At 34.7% G+C, this 23,771-nt stretch overlaps 2 protein-coding genes across 4 annotated transcripts in view; one reads left to right on the top strand and one right to left on the bottom strand.

Moving 5' to 3' along the window:
* Positions 1-23,771, top strand: part of LOC100160569 (homeotic protein ultrabithorax) — a 271,573-nt gene that overhangs the window by 233,218 nt on the left and 14,584 nt on the right. The gene's annotated exons all lie outside the window — the stretch shown is intronic.
* Positions 1,497-22,329, bottom strand: LOC107883686. Of its 2 annotated transcripts, none has more exons than XR_003839207.1 (2): positions 21,839-22,329; positions 1,497-1,779 (listed from the first exon to the last, which is right to left on the bottom strand). XR_003839207.1 is itself a non-coding variant. In XM_029488504.1 (2 exons), exons 1-2 carry the CDS (start codon positions 2,231-2,233, stop codon positions 1,559-1,561), a joined length of 426 nt encoding a protein of 141 aa, XP_029344364.1. In that variant the 5' UTR covers positions 2,234-2,269; the 3' UTR covers positions 1,497-1,558. The 2 variants fall into 2 exon arrangements, 1 of the variants encoding a protein (XP_029344364.1); XM_029488504.1 differs by lacking the exon at positions 21,839-22,329 and adding an exon at positions 2,029-2,269.

Raw genomic sequence — 23,771 nt, 5'->3', positions numbered from 1 at the left:
AAACGATTTATATATTATATATTATTATTATATCGCCGATGAAATATCTTCATTTCCGTGCGTGCATATATACATAGATAAGTATATATATGTATATACTATCTAAAATAATAATATTATTATTATATTAGATATTTCGTTACAATCGAAACCTGGCCAGAGCTTGTGTGTGTCTGTGCACGCGCACGCGCGTAAATAATAAATTATATAATATATAGTATAATATATGTGGCATTATAGTGTTATAATATATTATATGGTACCGGAGCGCAGGAGAAAGAGAGAGAGAGAGAAAAGATATATAGAAACCGAAAAAAATATATATAATAATAATAACAACGACAACAATAATAATAATATTATCAAGTGAGACGTTATACGTGCTCGTCGATATTTATACGTTATTTATTCAAATCCGGAAACGATGCGGTCCCGGGCGCTCTCGCTCACCTCGTCGACGCCGCCCGCACCCGCCGCCTACGCCGCACTATATATATACGTCGCGTACACACCGCCAAACGTCTTTTTTTTCACCGGGAAAGCTCTTCTTTCCACCTATATAGGAACACACGGCAGCCACCGTGCCACACCGTATATAAATAATATATAATAATAATAATAATAATATAGGTACTTTAACTGCTGCGATCGTATTCGATACGCGTCCGCTACGACGCGACGATTTACGACCAGCGGTTTACTGTACTCGCGTCGCGCTCGTAGTTATTATTATTATTATTATAAGCTCCGCCACCGTCGCACGTGTACCTTATAATATAATATATATATATAATATAATACGTGTAAATATATATATATAGACGATGGCGGTCGGCAGCGATACTTTCTTCCTGCGCGTATATTATGTTATTATTATTTTCATTATTATTATTATTATTACCACCATATATATATACCGCAGACAGGAGGAGACGGCTGAAGATACTGCTGCAGCAGTGCAGGTACGTGACGTCTGCGCTAAAAATGATGGCCGCCACCGTGATAAATCTTCAGAGAGGACATGCTTCTGTTCCTGCAGTATATAATATATTATAGGGTGTTATAATAATATGATGATGATGGCAACCAGCTCAACCTGACCGCGGGGACTGACGGACTGGCCGCGCGGCTCTCTCCGGCAGCTGGCTGTATATTATTATAAATTATAATAAATCTATCCTCGTAATTACGATGATCGATAAATTCACACTGCGAGTTCTATAATAATATGATGTATGTGATTTTAATAATACATGATGTAAATCACGCGATCGACCGCCTCTCCCCACTATTCAGTGGTTTGAACAGTGAACACCAAATTATTTTACAATTCAAACGCAGACATATATATAGTGTCAGAAATCAAAAATCAATCGTCACTGCAATATGTTTTAATTAGCCGCCGAAAAATTCGATTAATGTGTCTAGATTGAAGTATTCAGTATCCTGTTGCTAGAAGAGATAAACCTACAGACGATTTAAAACGCTGCAAGACATAAATATTAGGTAGGTATAATACATTAACGAACTGAAAAAATATAAACAAACTAATAAGCTTCTATAACATGGGTATAGCTGCTATGTTATAATTTTGCGTTCTTATAATATATCGTATTGTAAAGCCGCATGAAGTGAAGTATATAATATAATGCATTGTTGCTATTTCGTCGACGATGAAATTTTTTTTTCCGTCAACAACCATCCAGAAACGGTTTTCGGGGGAAATGGGCGGCTCACGTTTTCCATCATTACACGACTGCAGCAGGAAAAGACCGGAAGCTGAAAACAAAATATTAACGATCGTCTTTAATATCTTTAAAATATATATACATCATTCGCATGTGCAATACACATACACACACAGAACTAAAGGATATGTATAAGAACGAAATATGATGAACGAGCGACGATAAATCGTACGGCACTGGGGCGTGTTGTCGCTATATATATTATAGCGTATTCCGTAGAAACACAAATGGATGGCACCAATAATATAATAATAATAATAATAATAGCGGCAGTCGAGACCATTGTTTGTCTGGACGGCGGATATACACGGTTCTATTTCATATTCGGATGACGATACATTGTCCGCCTCTCGTGCTGCTGCAGTGTCCCAGACGGGTTGTTTTCCTCGCCGGCGCGATACTGCTGCAGTATTATAGTAGTTGTAGTATGGCTTTCGCGAGGATAGAGACGGAAATGGAAAATAATCTCTTGCACGCCGGTCCATTTGCTCCTCCACTTCTTTGTATTATACACTGTAATATATATATACACGAATCCAAGAATATAATATAATACATTTTTATATTAACCTCGAGAGACGAGTGTATATGTATATAGTTCTATATCTATTAATCTGCTCCAAGAGTTATATACTGTGTAATATTTGTATATAAATATATATACATGCATACTATATAGGTACAGTATAAAATTTAATGTGTAAAACTTTAGTTATATAATTAAGACAAATTTAATTTACTGTTTTTTTTCGTTTCTCTCACGGCTAATGTCAGTTTTTTTTCACTCGGCCAACAAAAGGTATTTCGGTGTTCATAATTAATCAGTGATTCGAGAAGATTTTTTAATTTAATAATATTTCTCGATTCGTGGTTTTTTTTCTGTTTATCCCCTTTAAATAACTGCATTACCTATATAGGTAATTTTAATTAATTGTTTCTTTTTTTCAACATTCACCGCGAGCCAGCATCAAAAGATTTTACGTGAACAATAATTTAAATTTTCTTTCACGACAAACCTAATTAGAGAAATTATATTTATAAACTTTGCTGAAAAGTTTTTACACTTTTTACGTTTAAACAAAATATTAGGTAGTATAATGTACAGAATATATACAGAATATACACAGTATTCAAATGTCGAGTTGAATTTTTTTTTCTCAAAATATGTTCTTTTGAGAAACCAAACTATTTTTATAATTTATACAACACGTAAATTCCATAATTATTATAGGCGTCACTTCTGTCAGTGCAGTGAAATCCTCGACCTCGACGCTTCTCCTGAACAATTGGCGCGAACGAAAAAATAATAAAATAAAAACAAATACGATAATAACACCATATTATATAATATATAAATAAGATAAAGTAATCTCGTTCGGTCAGAATACAACGTTTGGCAAACCGCATTATTTTCGAGACGATCCTCTATGAATTCCTCGTTTCACCCTGTTCCCCTACCCCCTCTTTCCCGCTGAATGGCTGGCTAGTGGCTGGCTGGTCGTATCCGTAGTAATGATGTAATATTTAACAGCGAATATACTGAGCAGTCCGATGAAATATAACAGATAAGAAGGGAAAAATAACGCGGGTATATATATATATTTAGAAATAGTCGTCTATAAATTTAATCTATAATATTCCGAGAAAAAGTCGGGGAGAAAAATAACGCTTGCACGCGGGAGGACCGCGGTGGGGGAGACACAAACACGCACGCCCCCTTGTCGTAAATATATATATATGGGTATGTGTGTGTGTGTGTACACGAGGATAGGACGCGGTGCGCACTTACCATCGGTCGCCGGCGATAATTCATCCGGAAACGTCATTCCCACCCCCGCGTGTGCGTGTACACAAGAAAAATATTTCCAAGATGAATTTCCTCAGTCCGCCACTGCCACTGCCTCTGCCTCTGCCGCTGTATACGGCACATTATATTATTATACAAGGTCCTCCCCCGCCCGACCCCCGGTCGCTCACTCTTTTCGTATATATAAGCACACGCGCGCACGCACACACACCCGCCCGCATACGTGCTGCCGGGAAATATTACAAAACTTTAATATGATATATCCCGCGCGTGTTATTTATCTCTCCGGGTTCTCGTATTCCGTCCGTGCTGAAATTAAACTGGATTCCGCCGGGGCCGTTTGCCGCCACCGCGGTCGACGTGGGGTTTGAGTGGTGACGGTGGGGGGGGGGGGTTGTATGGGGAGGTGTGTGGTGGTGCGAGCGAGAAAACTTTTCTCTGCGGCGGTTTTAAAGAATTACGCGGGACGCGCGCGTGGTGAGGTTTGTTGTCGGCTTAGACTAATATATATATACACAGTATAGGTATACGACGGGTATGTATGTATACATATGTACTATGTTTATATGTATATATATGTACTATCTGTTGCTGAGATTTTACGATAATTGCCGCGAAGAAAACCGAAAAAGGGCTGCCGGTCGTGGATGGGGTTGTGTGGGCAGGGGAGAAAAGTTTGAACGATACGGAAACAATCTGGCGCGTGCACGGCTTTAATTCTCTAAATTCGAATTAATCTCCGAGCAGTCGAAACGTTTCGGCTGTATAATATAATATAAGTTATAACTTCATACCACCGCTGCATTTGCATGTTGCCAACGCTTTAGGATTAATACCGTTGGCCGAACGTATATATTATTATACTTCGTAGTTTTAGACGGATAAAAAACCGTATACGGTGTAAACTTTATGATATCGCTTTGTTCGCCTCATGCTGCAGTATTCGTGTTTATGTACGTAATACCATTGATGACGATACCAATGCCTAAGGCAATATTTATATAATAAATGTACTCATATTCATTGCTTAAAAATTTAGGTTACAATAACCGTTCGGTCTCTAAACTAAAACAATTAATGTTTATAGAATATTATCTGCAGATCCTCCACAGCGTTGCCCGTGACAACATTTTAAATAATTCCAGTGGACTTACCCTATCTCAAACGCCGATAAATGTCACATATTTTTAACACTGTCATCTGGGCAGTTGGTCCAAGTATAAAATACAGGTCTAAAATTATGTAGGTACCATGTACCTATATAAAATATGTATTATAATAACCATACAAATGTAAAACAAAGTTTTTCGTGTGCCAATAAATTCCTGCGTGAGCCTCTTTCTTTGAGGTGGACATCGTTGGGTATATAGGGGTGCCCATGTACCGAATTTCAGAACGACGAGTGCAATAGACTTAGCTGTGGATCGCAAACACAATGCTATCGCTTTTAAATAATAACATAGATAATTACCGTTTGAAAAAAAACAAACTATATTACATTTTACATTCTTTATAATATATTGAACTCGAAATTCTTTTTTTCAAGTGTCTTGTTTAATCTAATTATTTCGCAAAACTACACAAGGAAACGCATTTCTAAAAACACTGACGCGTTTCCGTCCACGATATCTGTCCCTTCCTCTACAATTAAATAACCGTAATATTATATACATAATATCGAAATATAGACTATAAAGCGTGCGTTGTGTTGCCGTCATACACCTATATATTATTATGTTTATATACCTTAACATGTACAATGTACATATTATACGTACTAATGTGCCTATACTCGTGTACGCATCAGTTAAATAAATTATATCGTCGAGTGTATATCATAATATTATTATTGTCATTCGCATAATGATACAACTACATTTTTTACGCGTACGATAAAAATGTCGAACAACATTTTCGGCGTGTCGTGTATATCGGAGTCGTCAAAGCCCGCTCGGTCGGTATTCATGTATAATGGGGTACGCACGCGGGCGTAGGTGTCGTTAACTGTTATTACACAATGGTCGCGGTAATGGTCCTGTTAACTGGTAACAAGATAATTTGAACGTCATGCGCGCCATAATTTATTGACGTTTAAACTGTTTTAAGCTCGCCCGCTGTTTGTTCTGTATACACACGCAAACCACAGCATATAGTACTATATGTACTACATGATATAGTTCCGACGAGCGTTTAACTTTTCTCCGCTCGATCACATATCATTATTACCGTATAGATAAATTCTACCGCGGCTGTAATGCCAGTCGTAAGCGTTTATATTGTGTTATAACGTCTTATATTACATTTATATTATATACGAGTAACTGGACGAAAACTAAAAAAAAATCAGACGCGGAATAATGATATATCGCACCGTGACCGGCTTACAGACGATCGTCCTGCAGCGTTAGGTCCTGGACCCTGCGGATTGTAACATTGTGTCATGTGGGTCTTGTAGTAACACTAATAATGTTTCAGCAATAACTATAATAATAACGTTATGAGGTAGGCATGTATAAAACGTGTTCGAAGAGCCTTATAATGATGACTCATAAGCGATATTGGTGGGAGGGGGGCACGAGGGGGCAGTTGTCCCCACAGAAAAATATTGAAAAGGATAAATTTATCAATTTAAATGGGTCAGTTAATTGTGATTCATTTTTACCTTATTCCAACAATTAGAGCCATTTGTAACCTACATAGATGACATTATAATTTGGAAAGATTTCTGTCCCTTATGGATAAGTACGATATCAGTGCGTGTGTAATAGCTTGATATATACCTACGCACGATAATTGTAATATATATAAAATATATTAAGAAAAAAAAATCCGCAACCTTCATGGAAAAACCATTAATGCCATTATTCATAATAAAGATTCCATTTTACTTTTTATTTTTAATTTAAATGCAATCTGACCGTACATTTTTAATATCCAAAATGTATTGTTTGGATTTTTTTACTTGTCAGAACCATACGATAATCCGGTTAACATTTATTCACAGTGTGGGTTATAGGAATCTAGCCTCTTCAAAGGTTTTGATTGGTTGTTATTCAATCATAATCTTTTTTTGAAATCCGCGAATTCTTTCAGTTTTTGTTGGGTTTTTGGTTATTATAAAAGCCACTTTTTTTCATCGACTGCAGCAGCCTCTCTAACAGGGTATTATGCTGTATACGATCTAATGTTATATATTGCAGGTGACCCTTATAACGTGTAAACAAAAAAAATTATAATAATAATTGTGACTCACGAACGCTTTTGGCGAGCCGCCGACTGCCGGTCAATACGTTGTCGTCGTCGTTATAATAATATAATAATATTATAATACGCGTAATAATATTTTTTAGGTTTTGCACCTGAGCGAATGTGTATTGTGTTGAGGCCGGGGCTTACATTATGCAAATAGCACACGGTCGCATTGTGATCGGCCGCCGTGTTGTTATTATCGCGCTTTTTTCTCTAAGTGCGCGCGCGCCGTATTATTCGTACCTATACGCGCACATTGTGTGCATTATATGTTATTATTATTTTATCGTGTCCTCCCGTGTGTACACACGGTACCCATATAATATTATGTATATTATTATAAACGCATATTATCGTGTACGGAGCCCTGGACATAGAATACCACGCGCGCCGTGAAAAGCCGGCGGCGGACGGACGGCGAGAGAGAGAGTGAATAAAAAACGTTTTAATCCGACGCAGCCGCCGCCACCGCCGTAGGTATACTTTGCCGGCTACGACATAATGCGTTCGTTTGTTATTCGGTCGGGTATTTATTTATTTTTTTGTTGTTGTTTCAACAGAATTCATTTATAATATTATATACAATGAAAACGGAAAGACAAAATATCATTATATACCTATATTGTTGTTCATTTGTACCTACCCATGATAATATAATAACAGCGGCGGCGGCGTACTGCGGCAGACGCCTATAAGCCCGCACGCTTTGTTTTCCAAAAAAATACGCGAATATTAACGCGTTGTTTTCAAGTGTGGTTCGGAAAAACTTAGGTCTGGCAGCTATACCGTACATGGTACAACTATAATGGTAGTTATATTATTATTGTATGTATGAGATAGCTTTTAGGTACATAATAATATAATATACACTGTGCAGTGTTCTTTCCCACGGATATAATATAAACGAAATAATAATAATGATGAGGACGATGGTGACGATGGTGACGGTGGTATCTGGTAATAATAATAACTAATAAAAAAAAAATAGTAACGAATGCACATAATATAATGATATAATATATCAACACATCTCTAAAACGCACGTGATATTTCTGTGAAATTTATGGCCCAATATCGTTGGCGAAAGACGCGCGTTCTCCGCCAGCGAAGGGTTTTATATTATATGCACGCTTTATTATACTAAATATATTACAGTCGAAATATCAAACTGAAATTACAATATTAGTTTTAATAAGACGTGTTGTGTTTTACTGTAATTCTAAAATGTACCCGAGTTTTTAATTGCAATAGTAATTCACTCAAGCTTGACGTTTATTTTTAACGTTTACAACATTTATTTATTTTTTTAAATATACATTTTGAAACGACTTATTGTATAGCGGAGCAGCTCGAGTATTCTCATAGCCAGCCTGTTACGTTAACAACTAAAAATTAAAGATTCAACATTTCAAACACGAAATTATTCAAATCAACTGAAAAAAAAACAAATCCAATATAAGTTATAATATGTGGATATAATGATTTGTTTTGTCAGTATAATATGATATCACATCCAAACATTGGTTCACATTAAAATGTAGGAATATAGGAAAAAATGTAATTATACTCGACGTATAATATATTTCAATATTATATAATATTATATTGACTGTTTCTTTTATTTTTAATAAACATTAAGCCAAATGAAAAAAAATACAATATGTGTAAAAATAATTATTTTATAAACGTTTCTGTATATAGAATATCAAAATTGAGGCTCGGCGCGGCGTAATGGCTGAAACCAATCACGATACGTGATTGAGAATAAGGAATGACTGCCTCCAATAGTTCTCGGATGGGTGACCACCCGCATTCATAGTGTTCAAAAACCTTGCCGTGCTTGCCTTACACGTGCTCCAACCATGCTCCTAACCGTTTTAAACCGAACCAACAGTTCCAACCTTACGGTACCAACCCTTCCCCACCTTACAGCCTAATGACCTCTGTCGTCGGGGCCTTAAACTAATAATAATAATAATAAAAAAAAAAAATATCAAAATTTTAAAACTAAATTTTGCAGTATAGCTGACTTATAATAGAGAACAGTGAACTTTTAGGGGTACATTGGACAGTTAAGCATATGATATTTGTTTGGAGGGATTGGACCTGATCTAATTTCTGTTTTTGTTTTTATAGACTGTCGTTGGAAATAATAATAACCATTTATATTTCGGAAGTCTGAAGTATAGCTACTTAAAGTTATATTTAAGCAACAGTTAAAAAAATTATATTTTCCCTAAATCTGTATAAATATATTTTTGGTACCTATTTACCTGGGTATCATTGTTTTGAGGTTCTATCATAAAAATATTAAAAAACAAAACAAACAAAAACATAAAAGATTTTATGGTTTATAGTATTTTACTTTCCTCCTAGTATTTACATTTTAATACGACCAATATAAGAGGGTGGGCAGTATTCTCAATTCAATCTTATTATAAAAGTAAATTTATATAGAATTTTATATTAATTTAGTTAAAAAAATTGTAATGAATTGATACGTTTACAAAAAGAAAAGTTCATTGCATTAAAAACATTAATATTATTAAAGTATTATAATGTATATTACCTATGTATTATAGTTTAAATTAAATTGAAATCGTTATTTTATTCTGGACTCAACGAAAAATAGACAAATTATATTAATGCGCATCGTTATAATAAACGATGTTGTGTGTCGGTGCACATTAATTTGTAATTTGTATATATTATCTATACACATAGTATTTAACAGCAGCGAAGTGGTGTTAAAAATTCGATTAAAAAAAATAATAAAAACAGCGATGTATTCTGTTCGGGAGACGTTGGTATAGGCTTTATGGGAACTTATTTATGCCTGCGCGTTCCATAACATTTATATGTATAGTGAAGTGCGTATATAACAACGACGGACGCCACGGTGAGGGTGAGGGAAATAAATTAAAGTTTGTGCAACGTTTTTGGGTAACACGTTCGACCATTAATAACTTTAAGGTCGGTACATTTTTCATCGGCCAGCTATAATGTGTATGGTATATATATATATATATTTTGGACGGGGTTAAAAATTCCGTAGAGTACAATAATACATCAGGCAACAAGGCAGTGCGGTGGTCGGTGTGTAATTTATGCTGCCGAAAACTTTAAAATTAGTTAGGACCAGACGCAACGAAAGGAAGAAAGAAAGAAAGAGCGTGCTGAGGATATGAGATCGCGTAAGAGAGCGAGAGCAAAAGCAAGAGTTCATCTCAGTAGTACGCGCGTAACTAAATTTTACCTGGTAATATTATTATACCGAGGCGGAGTAGTGAACGAGATTATATATATTATATAAGTACGTAGTGAGAGAGAATATTGGTGTAAACTTTGGGTTTATTGAGGAACTTTCAAAGATCCCGAGTTTGGGTGAGAGAGGAAAACAAACTTTGTACAAAAGCAAACTCTCGGTGGCGGGTGGGAAGGGTTGGTATCGAAAGGGTATTTTTCTTTGAAAATAATAATAGAACCAGGATAGCCGTCGAGATGAAAACTACTTTAATAAACACAAGTTTACTTCGATCGCACCAGAATAAATCATTAATGACGTCCATCTTTTTTGTTTGTTCCAGGTAAGTAATATAGCTGAAAAACAACGCGCGTTACTCGTTTTCGTTATAATATAATATATACGTCTTGTATATATCTACGTGATTAAATCGTAAGTGCATCGTTGTTTATTAGTTGTTATTATTATTAGATACTTATATAAGTTATAAGTATTGGGTTTGGAATTATTAGTGGACATTTTTTTTTAATATGATAAAAAGATAATTCTTTAACACAAATGTATTTTATTTAATTTCTATTAAAATGAAATAACTTCATTATTGTACTTTTCCACCATATAAATAACAATAATTCTATAAACTATAAGTATTTATCAGTACAAAATTCAAATCGATTAAAGCTTTGCGAAGACGACGCTCTGTCGATGTTTTATTTTAAAAATATACTAGAACTTACCCACAGTAATGGATACTTATGGATAAGTACCTTACTATAAAAATATGAAGATATATTATGTAAAAATCTTCAATCGTCAATCAAAAAATCAATAGTTCATTTGTGGAATCATAAAACATTTTTTAATATTTTTACTTTACATAATACCTATGTAAAATATACATATTATTATTTATATTTTATTGCTATTTTCACATTTAAAGTGTTTTTTTTTTTAAATTAAATTTATCGTCTCCAAATCCGAACTCTAATTTTAAGTTACAACGTGCGATTTAATAGCGTCACAAAAGCTTTACATTTAAAAATTAATACGTAGGTACAATTATTTTGTCTGGCATAAAACACATTAGTACATAATTATAATTAACTGAATAGTTTTGAGTTATAAATATAATTTTTAATAATTTTGTCGGTAGACATAGTAAATCTAAAACAAACATAATATCAACTATTATAGTTTTTGGAGATGATCCAAAACGTCGTTCTTTGTTTGATCAATATATTTATAGGATTGAAAATTGTATTTTAATATGTATTGTATATTAATCTTAATAATAGACTGACACAAATAATAATGTAATAGTATTAGATATACCATATACCTACTTTAGTTTTTTCATTATAAATTTACACTCCAAAATAAAATAATCGTAAAGTACCTACCTACTTAAAATAGTTCCCTACTATGTTTATATTGGAATAATATAAATGAGACAAATTTAAAAAAAAAGTCAAACACATTTAAAAAAAATTAGCAATTCAAATATATGGATATGTGGTTGTATATACTTGTATATATCTATATAATTTATTTAAATCAGTGATTGTTAAATAATATTGTAAGAAGCGATTTTGGGATATGTAATATGCAATATGAAACTTTTTGAATAGGTATATAGATAACTTACAATAACTGATAATTTAAATTAACGTTTTTAGTACCTAGATGTCTTTATTAAAATACAATGTATATTTTTAAATAAAAGTTAAAATATATAGGTATAGCTAATACATTTTGTATATAAACATCTATTAAGAAACGGTAGTCTGTAGGTACTATAAGTACATGGTACATATGTTACCATAAACGAAAAGTATATAGTTTATAACTGTATTATAACTACGAATATTGTTTACCTTAAGTTTTAATTTAGTACGGAATCGATGGATATAGGTTATACTCGTTTTTAACACCTTCCATATACAATGTAAAGAGCGCACCTGGTAATTATTTATGATAAATTTGGTATTAAAAATAATACACTCCCTATATTAACATTATAATTTATGGTGACTGTTGGTAATTTACTAGCCGTAAATGTTTAGTAAAAAATATTTACCGATAGCAAACATTTTCCATAATATGCGTTATATACCTAACGTCAACACGTTTTCTATATCAAATATCACCAGGTTCTTTATACAAAATTATGTTTATTTTCGACGTGCAAGTCCTCGTGTAGCTATAGGAATATTTTTCACCAAACATTGTTCAATATAGATAGCGAATAATTATAGTTTTCGAATATAAATGTTTGCGCGGAGTACGATTTTAAAATATACGACCTTGTGCGCAAACTCAACCCACTGAAATTCCATAACGATAAGCAACTTTAAATGGGACTACGAATATTGTCTTAAGATACACGCGTTGTAAATAGGTTCAGTGCAGTGGCGTCATTTCAGTTTTTAATAGAGGGGGGCAAAGGTTTTGACCGGCCCGAATGGGTAAAAAAAAACCACTCACTTCGCTCGCAACCATATATTAACTAGGTACTTACATTTTTTTGTGGTACACTTTTTATTAACTAGGTAACATCATTTTTAAATAGAAGGTAGCAGATATTTTAGAAAAACAATTCTATACCTATCAGTTAAAAGTCTACAAACTATTATATGGCAATATTTATATTGATAAACAATAATATTATAGTAGTTTATTAGGATATTTTCTTTTTTTATTTTTGAAAATATATCAACTGCATTATCTATAAATCAATTTTACCTGATTCATCACTTATAAGTTATAGCCCATACTCTATTACTCTGGTATAGCCATATAGGTATTATACTATATATTTACAAATTAATATTATTTTAAATTATAATATATATTTTTTGTTTTATTGCTTGTTTATCGGCTTAAGTTTTGTCTGTTTATTAAACATACCAGAAATTATTTTCGATTCTCGAGTAGTTTGTGGTAATTTTATATTTTTAGCCGCACCACCCATTTATTTTTTTTTAAGTCATATTTTGCTCAAATTAAAAGATTAATGTTAACACGCATCACAAAAAAATTAATTTTAATTTAGGTAGAATAGGGTATACTCAACTAAAATATTAACACAAATAGTTGAATCATACACGACTGTCGCAAGTTAACTGAAGTCCGTGATCAAATGATAATTAATAAGAGTGCCAATCGGTGTGTTTTAGAATTTGTATTAATTTTAGATTTTAGAAATTAAACTATACGAGATTATGATACTAATTATTATTATTGTTGTGCATATAACAATATTAATTTAAATAATATTCATTTTCCTCCACAAAACACATTCACAAATATACATAAATGCATACCCATACATACAATGTGTACGTCCCCGCATGGCCACATGCGTCTAAATATAAATATATTCCAACTATTCAATTAGTAAAAATGTATCATTGTGACAATAATTGCTTAGTACTTACCTAGTATAATATTTTCTGAAAATATTATAAAATAGGCATGTTTTTGTGCTAATAAAATATAGTAATGGTAAGACGGCAACAACTGGGCACGGCCCATCGGGCCGCTTTTAAAATCAGACAGGGGCAAATTCCCACCTTGCCCCCCCCCAAATGACGCCACTGGTTCAGTGTCAAGGTGATAAAAATGTACACTTTTATAAAATACTATATGGTTTAGCCGCAGATCGAACGTAAAGAATAACGATACTAAATAATTTTAAATATCGTCCATACTATAATGTCAAGAGCAAAATGGTAGACATATAAAGATATAAAAGTGTCGAATATTATCGTTTTGGGTGTACACACTATAACAACTATATGGTATACTATACAGTTAAATAGTATAGTAAACGCCATCTTTAGTTTGTTAAGTAATAATATATCGGGATGATTATTTTTTACCTTCCTCGTGACCCAGCTATATTTTGCGACCGCAATGGATAACGCGAAGTTATCGGCGCGGTTCAGCGCCCATACACCAATACATGCGCACCGCGGGAAATAGGGTTAAGGAAACGATAATTTTTTTTTGTCGTAAGTCCAATAATAATTCGAATCGCTCGCGGTAAATTAGGCAATATAATGTTCGCTGCAGCAATATATAGCAGCGAGCCATTCCGTGGTTTTAGCAAAAATCGAAACCTCGCCGCGGACATTTAAACCTAGATATTAACATATACGTAACAACAATAATAATACATATTATACAATAATATAAATTACGCGCACTTATTCGCGGTACATGTAATATTTTATAGTTTAGGGGGGGGGGGGCGAAAAAATAAGAGAGAGACTGCGGGATTCGCCGGCGATGCGACTGTTACGTGCGGGGCGAGGGGGTGCGTGGATGCGGATAATATGTATATATGGGTATATACCTGCAGCAGCCCGCCTGGCAGCGCAAAACAAATTTTAAACAAATATTTCCTTTTGGCTTTACGCCTTTATATATGTTTATTGTTTATTTTACGCGGTGATTTATCGCGTCGGCGAAAAAACACACACACACATTCGTACAAACAGATACACCATCGGGATTTGCACCCGAGCACGTCGCGCCCCGTTGTTATATTTGTGCGGCGTGCACTCCCTTTTTTCAGCCCTCCCCCGCCACCACCCGTCGGCCGTAACCTTGGGGGGGAGGGGGTACGACGAGCTCGCGCTCGTTTCTCCGGCACAGAGATAAGTATTACTGCCGCCGCCACCACTACTACTACTACTATTATACTACACGGCAGAAGACAGATAACGCGAGGGGACACGGCGGTATCGGTGGTGGCGGGCGGTGGCGGCGAAAAAAGCGCCGGTGCGCGCAGAACGAATTTATCGGTTCGCTGGTCCCGTAATACGGTATTCCCGTACAAATGTCAGGGACATAAATTAAAAAAAAAAAAAAAAAGGATGGGGAAAAAATGAGAAAAAGAAAGGACGGTGGCGGTCGGTGCGTCACGCGCGCACGGGGAACGAGGGACGAGGCCGCCGTGGACGGGGGAAAAGTGTATACGCGCGCGGCACGCGGAAAACGTGGCTGCATGAATATGCTGCTCGGGTATTTTTATTTTTATTTAAATATGGCTTGAAAATGAAGAATGGACGTTTAAAAACTAAATTGCGGGAATACCTTTTTACATAAATTACGCGGGTCTGCAGTGCAGCCCACCGCCTGAGCCTCAAAAAATGGGGTGGTGGGTGGCCGGTGTAGGGTTAGTAATAAAAAATGAAATAAAAACAGGTGGAACTCATTTATTTCGCGAATTTCTCTACAAATGAGTCACGTTTTTTTTTTTTTTTTAATTAGTTTATAGCCGAAAGAGAACGCCGACGGCGGTGGTAAACGTTTTTCGAGTTTTCAATTGCCTTTGTCGCGCGAGAGTGCCAGACAACAACAGACCACGGTTTACCAGCTGTAAAGTGTATACTAAATATATTATATGCTACGCCATGGATAAAAATAAACACACTTGTATTATATATTGATTTAACATCTAATCTCGCCCCATATAATGCGAACATCTTATTATACAAAAACATTACGTAGATATTGAACTCCATTCATGTGGCGATACAATTGTGAATCTTTTGCGGTTTCTTACGTTTAAACGTAAGCTCTATATGGGAAAACGCGCGGTAAACATGGTAATGTCTATAGTTTATTGAATACGAATAGAAATGTAGATACTCGTATATGCGTATAACTTCACATTAGCCACACATTTATTTCGGTTTGCGATTAACCACGGAATACAATGAATAAATAATATGTATTATAATATAAGCTATATATATTGTCTGTGCGAGACGTATCGCGGAAGGATACAATAATAACAGTAATAATATATAATGTATAGTATACGCATAGTCGTCGGATATAGGTCGGGGACTCGGAAGCGGATGGAATGCTCAACGTCATATAAAATAAATAATATATGTATATACTATATACATATAAGACGTATACGTGCAGTACAACGAGTCGGTTGTGCAAAAATATTATTATGTAGATCGCGCACACCGTATATACATACATAAATACATTATACATATACATATGTATTATAATATATATTTATGTTTTGCTTACGCTCGTCGTAGAATCTGTGTGTAATAATAAAACGAAAAATAAAGAAAGGATAAAATATGAAAAACGGCGGCGGCGGCGTTGCCTCCAGGCCGTATGCATCGTCAGCTCGGACGGCAACAAATCACGTCGGCTCCACCCCACAGCTACAGCAGCACCAGAACCAGCACAAGCACAAGCAGCTATATACGCTCGCACCACCAGTAGTGGCCGGGTCGCATCTGTATGGAAAGCTCGGGGAAAATTAGACGGTGCCGGCGGCGAAGATTCACGGCTTATGTACACACACACACACATAAATAATATATATGTGTATGTATAAAAGGGCAATAAAGAAAAACAACGGAGGCGGCGGCGAAGAAGGCGAGGGAAGAATTATTATACAAAAATAACAGATGTGAATTATTACATATTAATCTGGGCGCTGGACCGTTTTTGTTTTATGCTCGAACCCTCTCGCCCGCACGCCGCCACCGACGCCGCTGCCATCGATTCTCTGTGCGCGCTTTATTGCACGCTGCAGCGCGACGACGGTGACGACGACGACGACGACGTGAAGAAGAGGCGGTGAAGTTTTCAAAACTGAATTTGTAATAACGTTAATTATAAGTTTGCGGCCGTACACGCACACACACACACACACATATGTCATATATGCGTAGCTTTCGACCCACCACCGCTGCAGGGTGTGGGGTGCAAAAGTATGTGCGTAACGCCTGCACCGTGGTAAGGACAATTGTATACGGCGCGACGACGTTGACGACGAGGATGGTGTCGCGGGCAACAGAGACGCTGCAAAACAAAATATCTATATAAAAACGGCAATTCAGATATATATATATATATATGAATATGTTTATACAGAGTGCTTCTGTGGGTATACCCTGCTACTGCTGCCACCGACGCCATGTTGCCCTCGCGTCGAACTTTGCGCCCCGGTCCACTGTGGAAAACTCTTACCCTGCCCATCGATGAATATGTTTTCCCTGCGTATAATATATACACAGATTATATTATACGGTTATACTTTTTTCCGCTCTGCTTCAATTTCGTCCCCACCCCTCAATCGCCTCGCGACCACCGAGAGATAGGGCGGGGCGGCACGACTCTGGATGGCGTCTCTGGGGAAATTTGTACGAGGCTCTTCACGTGACGCCATCCAACGCAAGGTTTTACAGTCGTCCGCCACCGCGCTGTCCACTACGCAGGACTGACTCTGGATATAGAGGCGAAAAAAAAACGCTGCAAAAGTGACGGTCGCGACCTGGCCAACATCGATGTACCGATTATACACGAGAACGCGTTGGTATCTAGATATATGTGAAAGCTCTATGGCCAGTATTCGGATGATACGTGGCAGACCTTAAAGAATATAATATAAATTGATAAATAACAATTCTCCGTAGTTATATAAGATTGTCCTATGTGAAGCTGAAAGCAGTGGCGTAGCGAATCATGTTTTTCAGAAGCAATTGCTTCTGGTTTCTGGGGGGTGGTGGTGGGCCATAACCTCATAAAGCCAACATGCACGATCAGTCTTTGAACTTAATTTTGGGTGATATCTCACCTCCCTATTTGAGCATATGAGTATCGTACATATCAATTGGAGTAGGGTGTGGAAGGTCATAATAATATGTTGGCTTCCATATGATTTAAAGTTCGCTACGCCACTGGCTGAAAGTAATGAAGAATTGTTATGCATATACTATAAAGGTAGATAATATGTCAAGCCAATATTGTAATGTATGATGTATGATATTCTCATATTATATTCTCATGTCTGCATGGCCGAAAATTGTATGCAGCGTACAAAAACTCAAAAGAACGTTAAAAAAAATACTTAGTACTTAGTACACGTATACAATAATAATATTTAATATACAACTGAAAGAATAATTTTAATTTTATAAATTTTAAACTATTTTAATACTGGTACAAGTATATTATATAGGTAAGGGAGTTTTGTAAATTGTATATAATATACTACGGTATACCGAACTACGAGACAAACCCTTCACTCTGTGCAGATATATTACGAAAAAAACTTCGAAAAATTATGTACATATTAAGAAATTTAAATAAAATTCTAACAGTACCAAAATTACGTCAGGTTTATATAGCGTTGGTAGAATCAATAATTTCTTATGGTATAATAGGCTGGGGTGGCGCTTTCAAAAATACTATAAGTCATCTACAAATCTGTCAAAATCAAATTACTAGACTATTGCTCAATAAAGACCGTATGTACCCAACAAAAAATGTATATACTGAACTAAACGTCCTTCCTGTTAAGAAAATATATTTAAAAATGACTGCTATATTTTTAAAAAATCATAATTTATTGCAACCAATAACGCATGGAGTAAACACAAGATATGCAAAAAAACCATTTTCTCAAAGAAAAAAAGAAAAAAACCACAACTAACAGATGTTTCGAAATAATTGGTACCAAACAATATAACGAAATACCAACTTTTATAACAAACCTCCCAATAAATTTATTCAAAAAAAGCATTCTACAGTGGCTATTGGATTCTCCTTACGAATATAATGTTTAATGATATCACTGTATTTATTTCAATCTGTTTAAACTATTATTAAGTAACGCAAATTGTACACACCTTAGATTTTCATACGCTAATTTCATTTTGTAATTTTTAATCTTTTTTTTTAACCATGTTCCTGTAATCTGTACGTAACTATATTATTCGAGCTCGAGTTTTCTCAGTGGGGCCCAGTATTTCGTAGTATATGAAAATTAAATAAATTAAATAAAATGGATACAATATCACAATAATCGTTATCAGTAATATTGTATAATATACCATAATATGTAAATATGACATAGAACAAAATATTAAAGAGGCATACTATTACGAAACGATTATCCATTACGAAACCTAATGAAATTTCGTAAAAACAGTTTGGGCAGTATACATCTGACAATGGGATAGTCGAGTCTTATAATCACACACCCTACAGTATAGCACGTCACATGATATCATAAGTGTAATAATATGTTTTCATAACAATAAAAATATGCCCATAATCGATGTACACAATATATTATAATGATATCTTGTAGTCGACGACTACAGGTTTTCGCGGTGGAATATCGTCGTGGCGAGACGCGAAAAAACCGGGCGAGAACGGGAGAAGAAAACTTTTCCCATTGTGCGCGCGTGCTCTATCGAATCACAAACGCATGAATTATTGCACATACGCACGCATTATGCGGTTCCAAACGACGATCGAGTGTTGTGTTATAGCACAGGACTCTCTCTCTACTCCGTTCATTGTTCGCGCTGAATTTAAACCTGTTTACACGGTTCGCTAATCGAGTCAAATAAATATTACACATAGATGAACACTTTAGATACACACACACACACACACACATAGGTATTATTATACCTCATATATAATATATTAAGTATAGATAAATATATATATATATATAAATGTACATGTATAATAATATAATATATTGTATTGTGCGTACTATTATTATATAGAAACATCGCGCATAATATTATAAACCTACGTTCACGCGTGTACGACGGCGCAGTTTACGGGAAAGAATCATCGCGAGGAAGGCTGCTGTATAGATAAAACCGTTCATTCATAATAATAATAATACATACTTGAAACGGAACGACGCGATGATAACGCGAAACGCGCAGCGATAAGACGCGCGTCGAGAGCTGCCTTAATGGACCGTTTAAGGGGTATAGGTGGTGGGAGGCTTACTTCGATTTAAAAAATAATAATACGAGAAAATAAAATATAAAAACACACTTTAACAAAACACATATGTAATAACGCCCCGCGAACATCGCTTATATATATTATTATGTCGTGTAATAAAATAAATATCGTTTTCTGCGGTGCTGTTCACCATCGCGAGTATGCGAATCGAAACCATTCGGCGTCGAGCATCGCCGCTGTAACGCGAAAACTTTTATTAATTTTATGCGAAACGTTTTCACACATTCGCATTTACGGTTGTAGCGGAATATAATATTTTAGGTGGGTAGTGCATTATTATACGACTTGAATCAATATACACCTATTATAATATGGATATATCGCACTGATTATTATAAACACATTTATAATCGATGATGTATAGCTATGGGTATTATATTATTATGGACACGTCAAACACATATATTTTAATAGTTTTCAAACGTATAATATCTGTTACGAGAATAATAGTGCCTATACCTACGTTATTAACGATTTCATCATCATAAATAACATGATATTGTATCTCGTGGATGTATTAATTTAATATGGCGTTTACCTACTACTGAAATAATGAGTTGTTATTTCTTTAATAATACAGAATAATGTAACGTATATACGTTTACAATAATAATACCTGTACCAGCTACTATATACTTTCAAAAAATCGTGTTTTTAGCAAATTATTCTATTGTCTGTCGATCACTTTCGAATATTATAGTCGTACAACCCTTGTAAAAATTATACAGTACCAATTCGTGGAAATCGCTTATTCGAAACACGATACGTCATAATTATTTTGATACAATATAATATGTAGTTTCAATAATATTCGTATTATCTATTTATTGTAAATGTGATAATAATATTAATTACTGTTGTGCACAAAGCTCGACGCAATAAACAGGTGTAAAAATTGAAAACGAAAACATCGATAGTCATAGTAATTAAGAGTTTAAATACTCGAGAAAAAAACGTGAGCACATAAAATATTTTTATTATTATTATCTGTGTATAATAGCATGTATACGTGCGATATGAACATTATATTAAATATATTTTATCATTATGAATTAATATAAATAATTAAACAAAACCTACGTTAATTCGTTTTATTGGGCAATCATCCAACGTTTCTGAATAATTTGTGAGCTTATAATTTTTTATCCACTCTGCGGATGTTCACGGCTTCGAATAATATGCAAACATTTTCTTAATTAGCGTATTTTATTCTCCTGCAGCCTGCAGTGTCGAATAAAATACGCAAATTATTATCATACCAATATAATATTTTATGGCTATCAATACCGTAGATTATTAATCGTTTCCTGGAAGCAACTTGATATTTATATAATTTATATTATATAGAGATAGGTAAAGAGAGATTCCGAATTTCAGGGAATGTTAGAATGTCGATTTCATATTATACTATTTCATAAAATCGTAATATTTAATACTGTTTTAGTTGCAGTATAGTACCTACAATCTACATATTATATAGCCATTACCATAGAGTAAAGAATATTTAGAAGGGCCATACCGTATACTGTTATGTGTAGTGAATTGAAGCAAGCAAATGGAATACATTTAGAGTTACCATTTTGAGAAAAATAAAATCATTTTGACATTTGGTTGGCACTACTTTAAGTTTTCATATTATAAATTAGTAGTTATCAAAATATAACAACAATAAAAACAATTTAAAATATGATAACTGTGTCTTATCAGTGATTAGGTTGAGTAAGGCATACAATAGTTTGGTACAATAGTTTGATGCTTTTCAATTGGTCACTCTAAACGTTCTCCATCTAAATGCTTCAGATACGTATACGTATGGCCACCCCGTGGCTATTACCTACTACCTATTATTATCAGGTATTGTTGATTCGTATAAAATGCATAAAACACACACGTTAACATAAGCGTTATTAATGATCTTGAACAGCATAATAATAATATGATATTATAATATAGTTAATGTCTTACGTTTCAACCGTCGCCGCCGCTGCTGCCACCGATCGCTTACATTTTACTCGTTTTTAATCGACATCGCGATCCATGTACACTGTACACTTTACACACACACACACACACACGTAATTATATTAAGGTATATTAGTATGCACATTATACGATAATATGGTGTTTTTCGATTCAGAGACGGTGGTAACTATATCGTCCATCGGAGGTGTACCCGAGTGCGTGGGGCCTCCACCGTCGTGACCGTTTCGATGTTTTGAACAGCCGGTTCACACGTTAATGGCAATTAGACGATATATAGGCGGCGGTGTGTGATGTGCGTGACCGATAAGTATACCTAGGTACCTGTACCTACCGCGCGAGCGGCGTTTGATGTTAGTCCGGCCACGGCTTACGACACGTAAAAAAGAAAACGGAAAAAGAACCGTCGAAATCCAGTACGTTCGTATAACGTTATATATTTTATTATTCCGTCGACCTTTGAGATTTTATACAGAAAGTCTGATCTATATAATATATAATTCACACAAACGGCGTTGATTCGATTTTTTTCATATGGATAGTAGTAAATAGTACCTATAACCTAACTATACGTACTTACTCACAACTCAACTACACATAATAATATATTATAATAATTATACACACGCACGAATAATTACTAGGTACGTACAAATTTCATTATAATATATGAACGTGCATTTTATGCCGTACTTGATTATACTTATAATATATTATATTTATTGTAAACTTTGGCCCGTTGTATCAACTACGTGTATGTGTGTGCGCATTAGTGTATAAAATACATAATCTCATAAATTACGGTTTTTGATTTGAATATTTATTTATGTGCGTGTCGTAGCCAAAGCTCATGACTTATGAACGCGCGTACGTCGGATATACAACAATATTATGTAGATTATATGGCGTAAAATATCAACATTAATAATATATTATGTTATTATTTTAAATCATTCAAACGGCGTGTAATACGCGTCGTGCATGTTTTTAATTCAAATTATATAAAGTATAATATTATAATAATAATATATTAAACAACGTTGACGAACGATATCGGTCGATAATAATACTACGATGCTCCTTCTGCTTGTGCAATTCTGTATGTAGTTACACGATCCAAACACCCTGACAACTTCCGTTAAACTTCCAAAATGTTTAGATACTACTTCAGTCGAGACAAGTTATATTATGACAAAGATCATTTTATATATTATTTTATTATAATTTATAATTCCCAACTGCTGGGCAACATTGTCAATGTATATAGGTTTAATAATAATTATATTTCGAGTATCATCACAATATATTATAATAATATAATATAGGTAATATATTATCGTACCGCATTCCCAATCGAGGGACTAGATGTTAACGAGGTATCGTGACAGGACGGCGGACTCGCTATCGAAACCACTGACCCACGTATATTGTGTGCATATACATAGTCGATAAATATGAAAATATTTCGAGAAAAAACCACATAGATAAATCATACTCGAGCTAATCCGTTGGAATAATTCGACGCAGTGACAATCTACGTTTCGAGACGACATAATAGTAGAAGTATAATAATAATATAATATATTAAATGTGTACGAAGAATTTCGAAATAATGTCGTCGTTTTCCGGTTACTGGTTTTCACGTGTTTGCACAAGAACTCAACGAATAATAAAAATATATATATTATATACTGCGCAGTGGACGTCATAATTTCGTATATGAATAATATTAAATTTCGTCTGTATAGCAGCGGCGATAGAATGTCCTATTAATATCCTAATATCATACAATTTTAAAACACTTGTACGATTAAAATTATATTTCCGACAAGCTTATAAAATTATAGCGCCGAAGAGACACCTGCGTTTTATAACGCGTTCGCCCTGCGAAAAACAATTCGTTAAGTCGCTAAGACAT

This window comes from Acyrthosiphon pisum, chromosome A1 (genome assembly GCF_005508785.2).
Source record: "Acyrthosiphon pisum isolate AL4f chromosome A1, pea_aphid_22Mar2018_4r6ur, whole genome shotgun sequence".
NCBI lineage: Eukaryota > Metazoa > Arthropoda > Insecta > Hemiptera > Aphididae > Acyrthosiphon > Acyrthosiphon pisum.
This window is presented reverse-complemented; position numbering and strand designations above follow the sequence as displayed.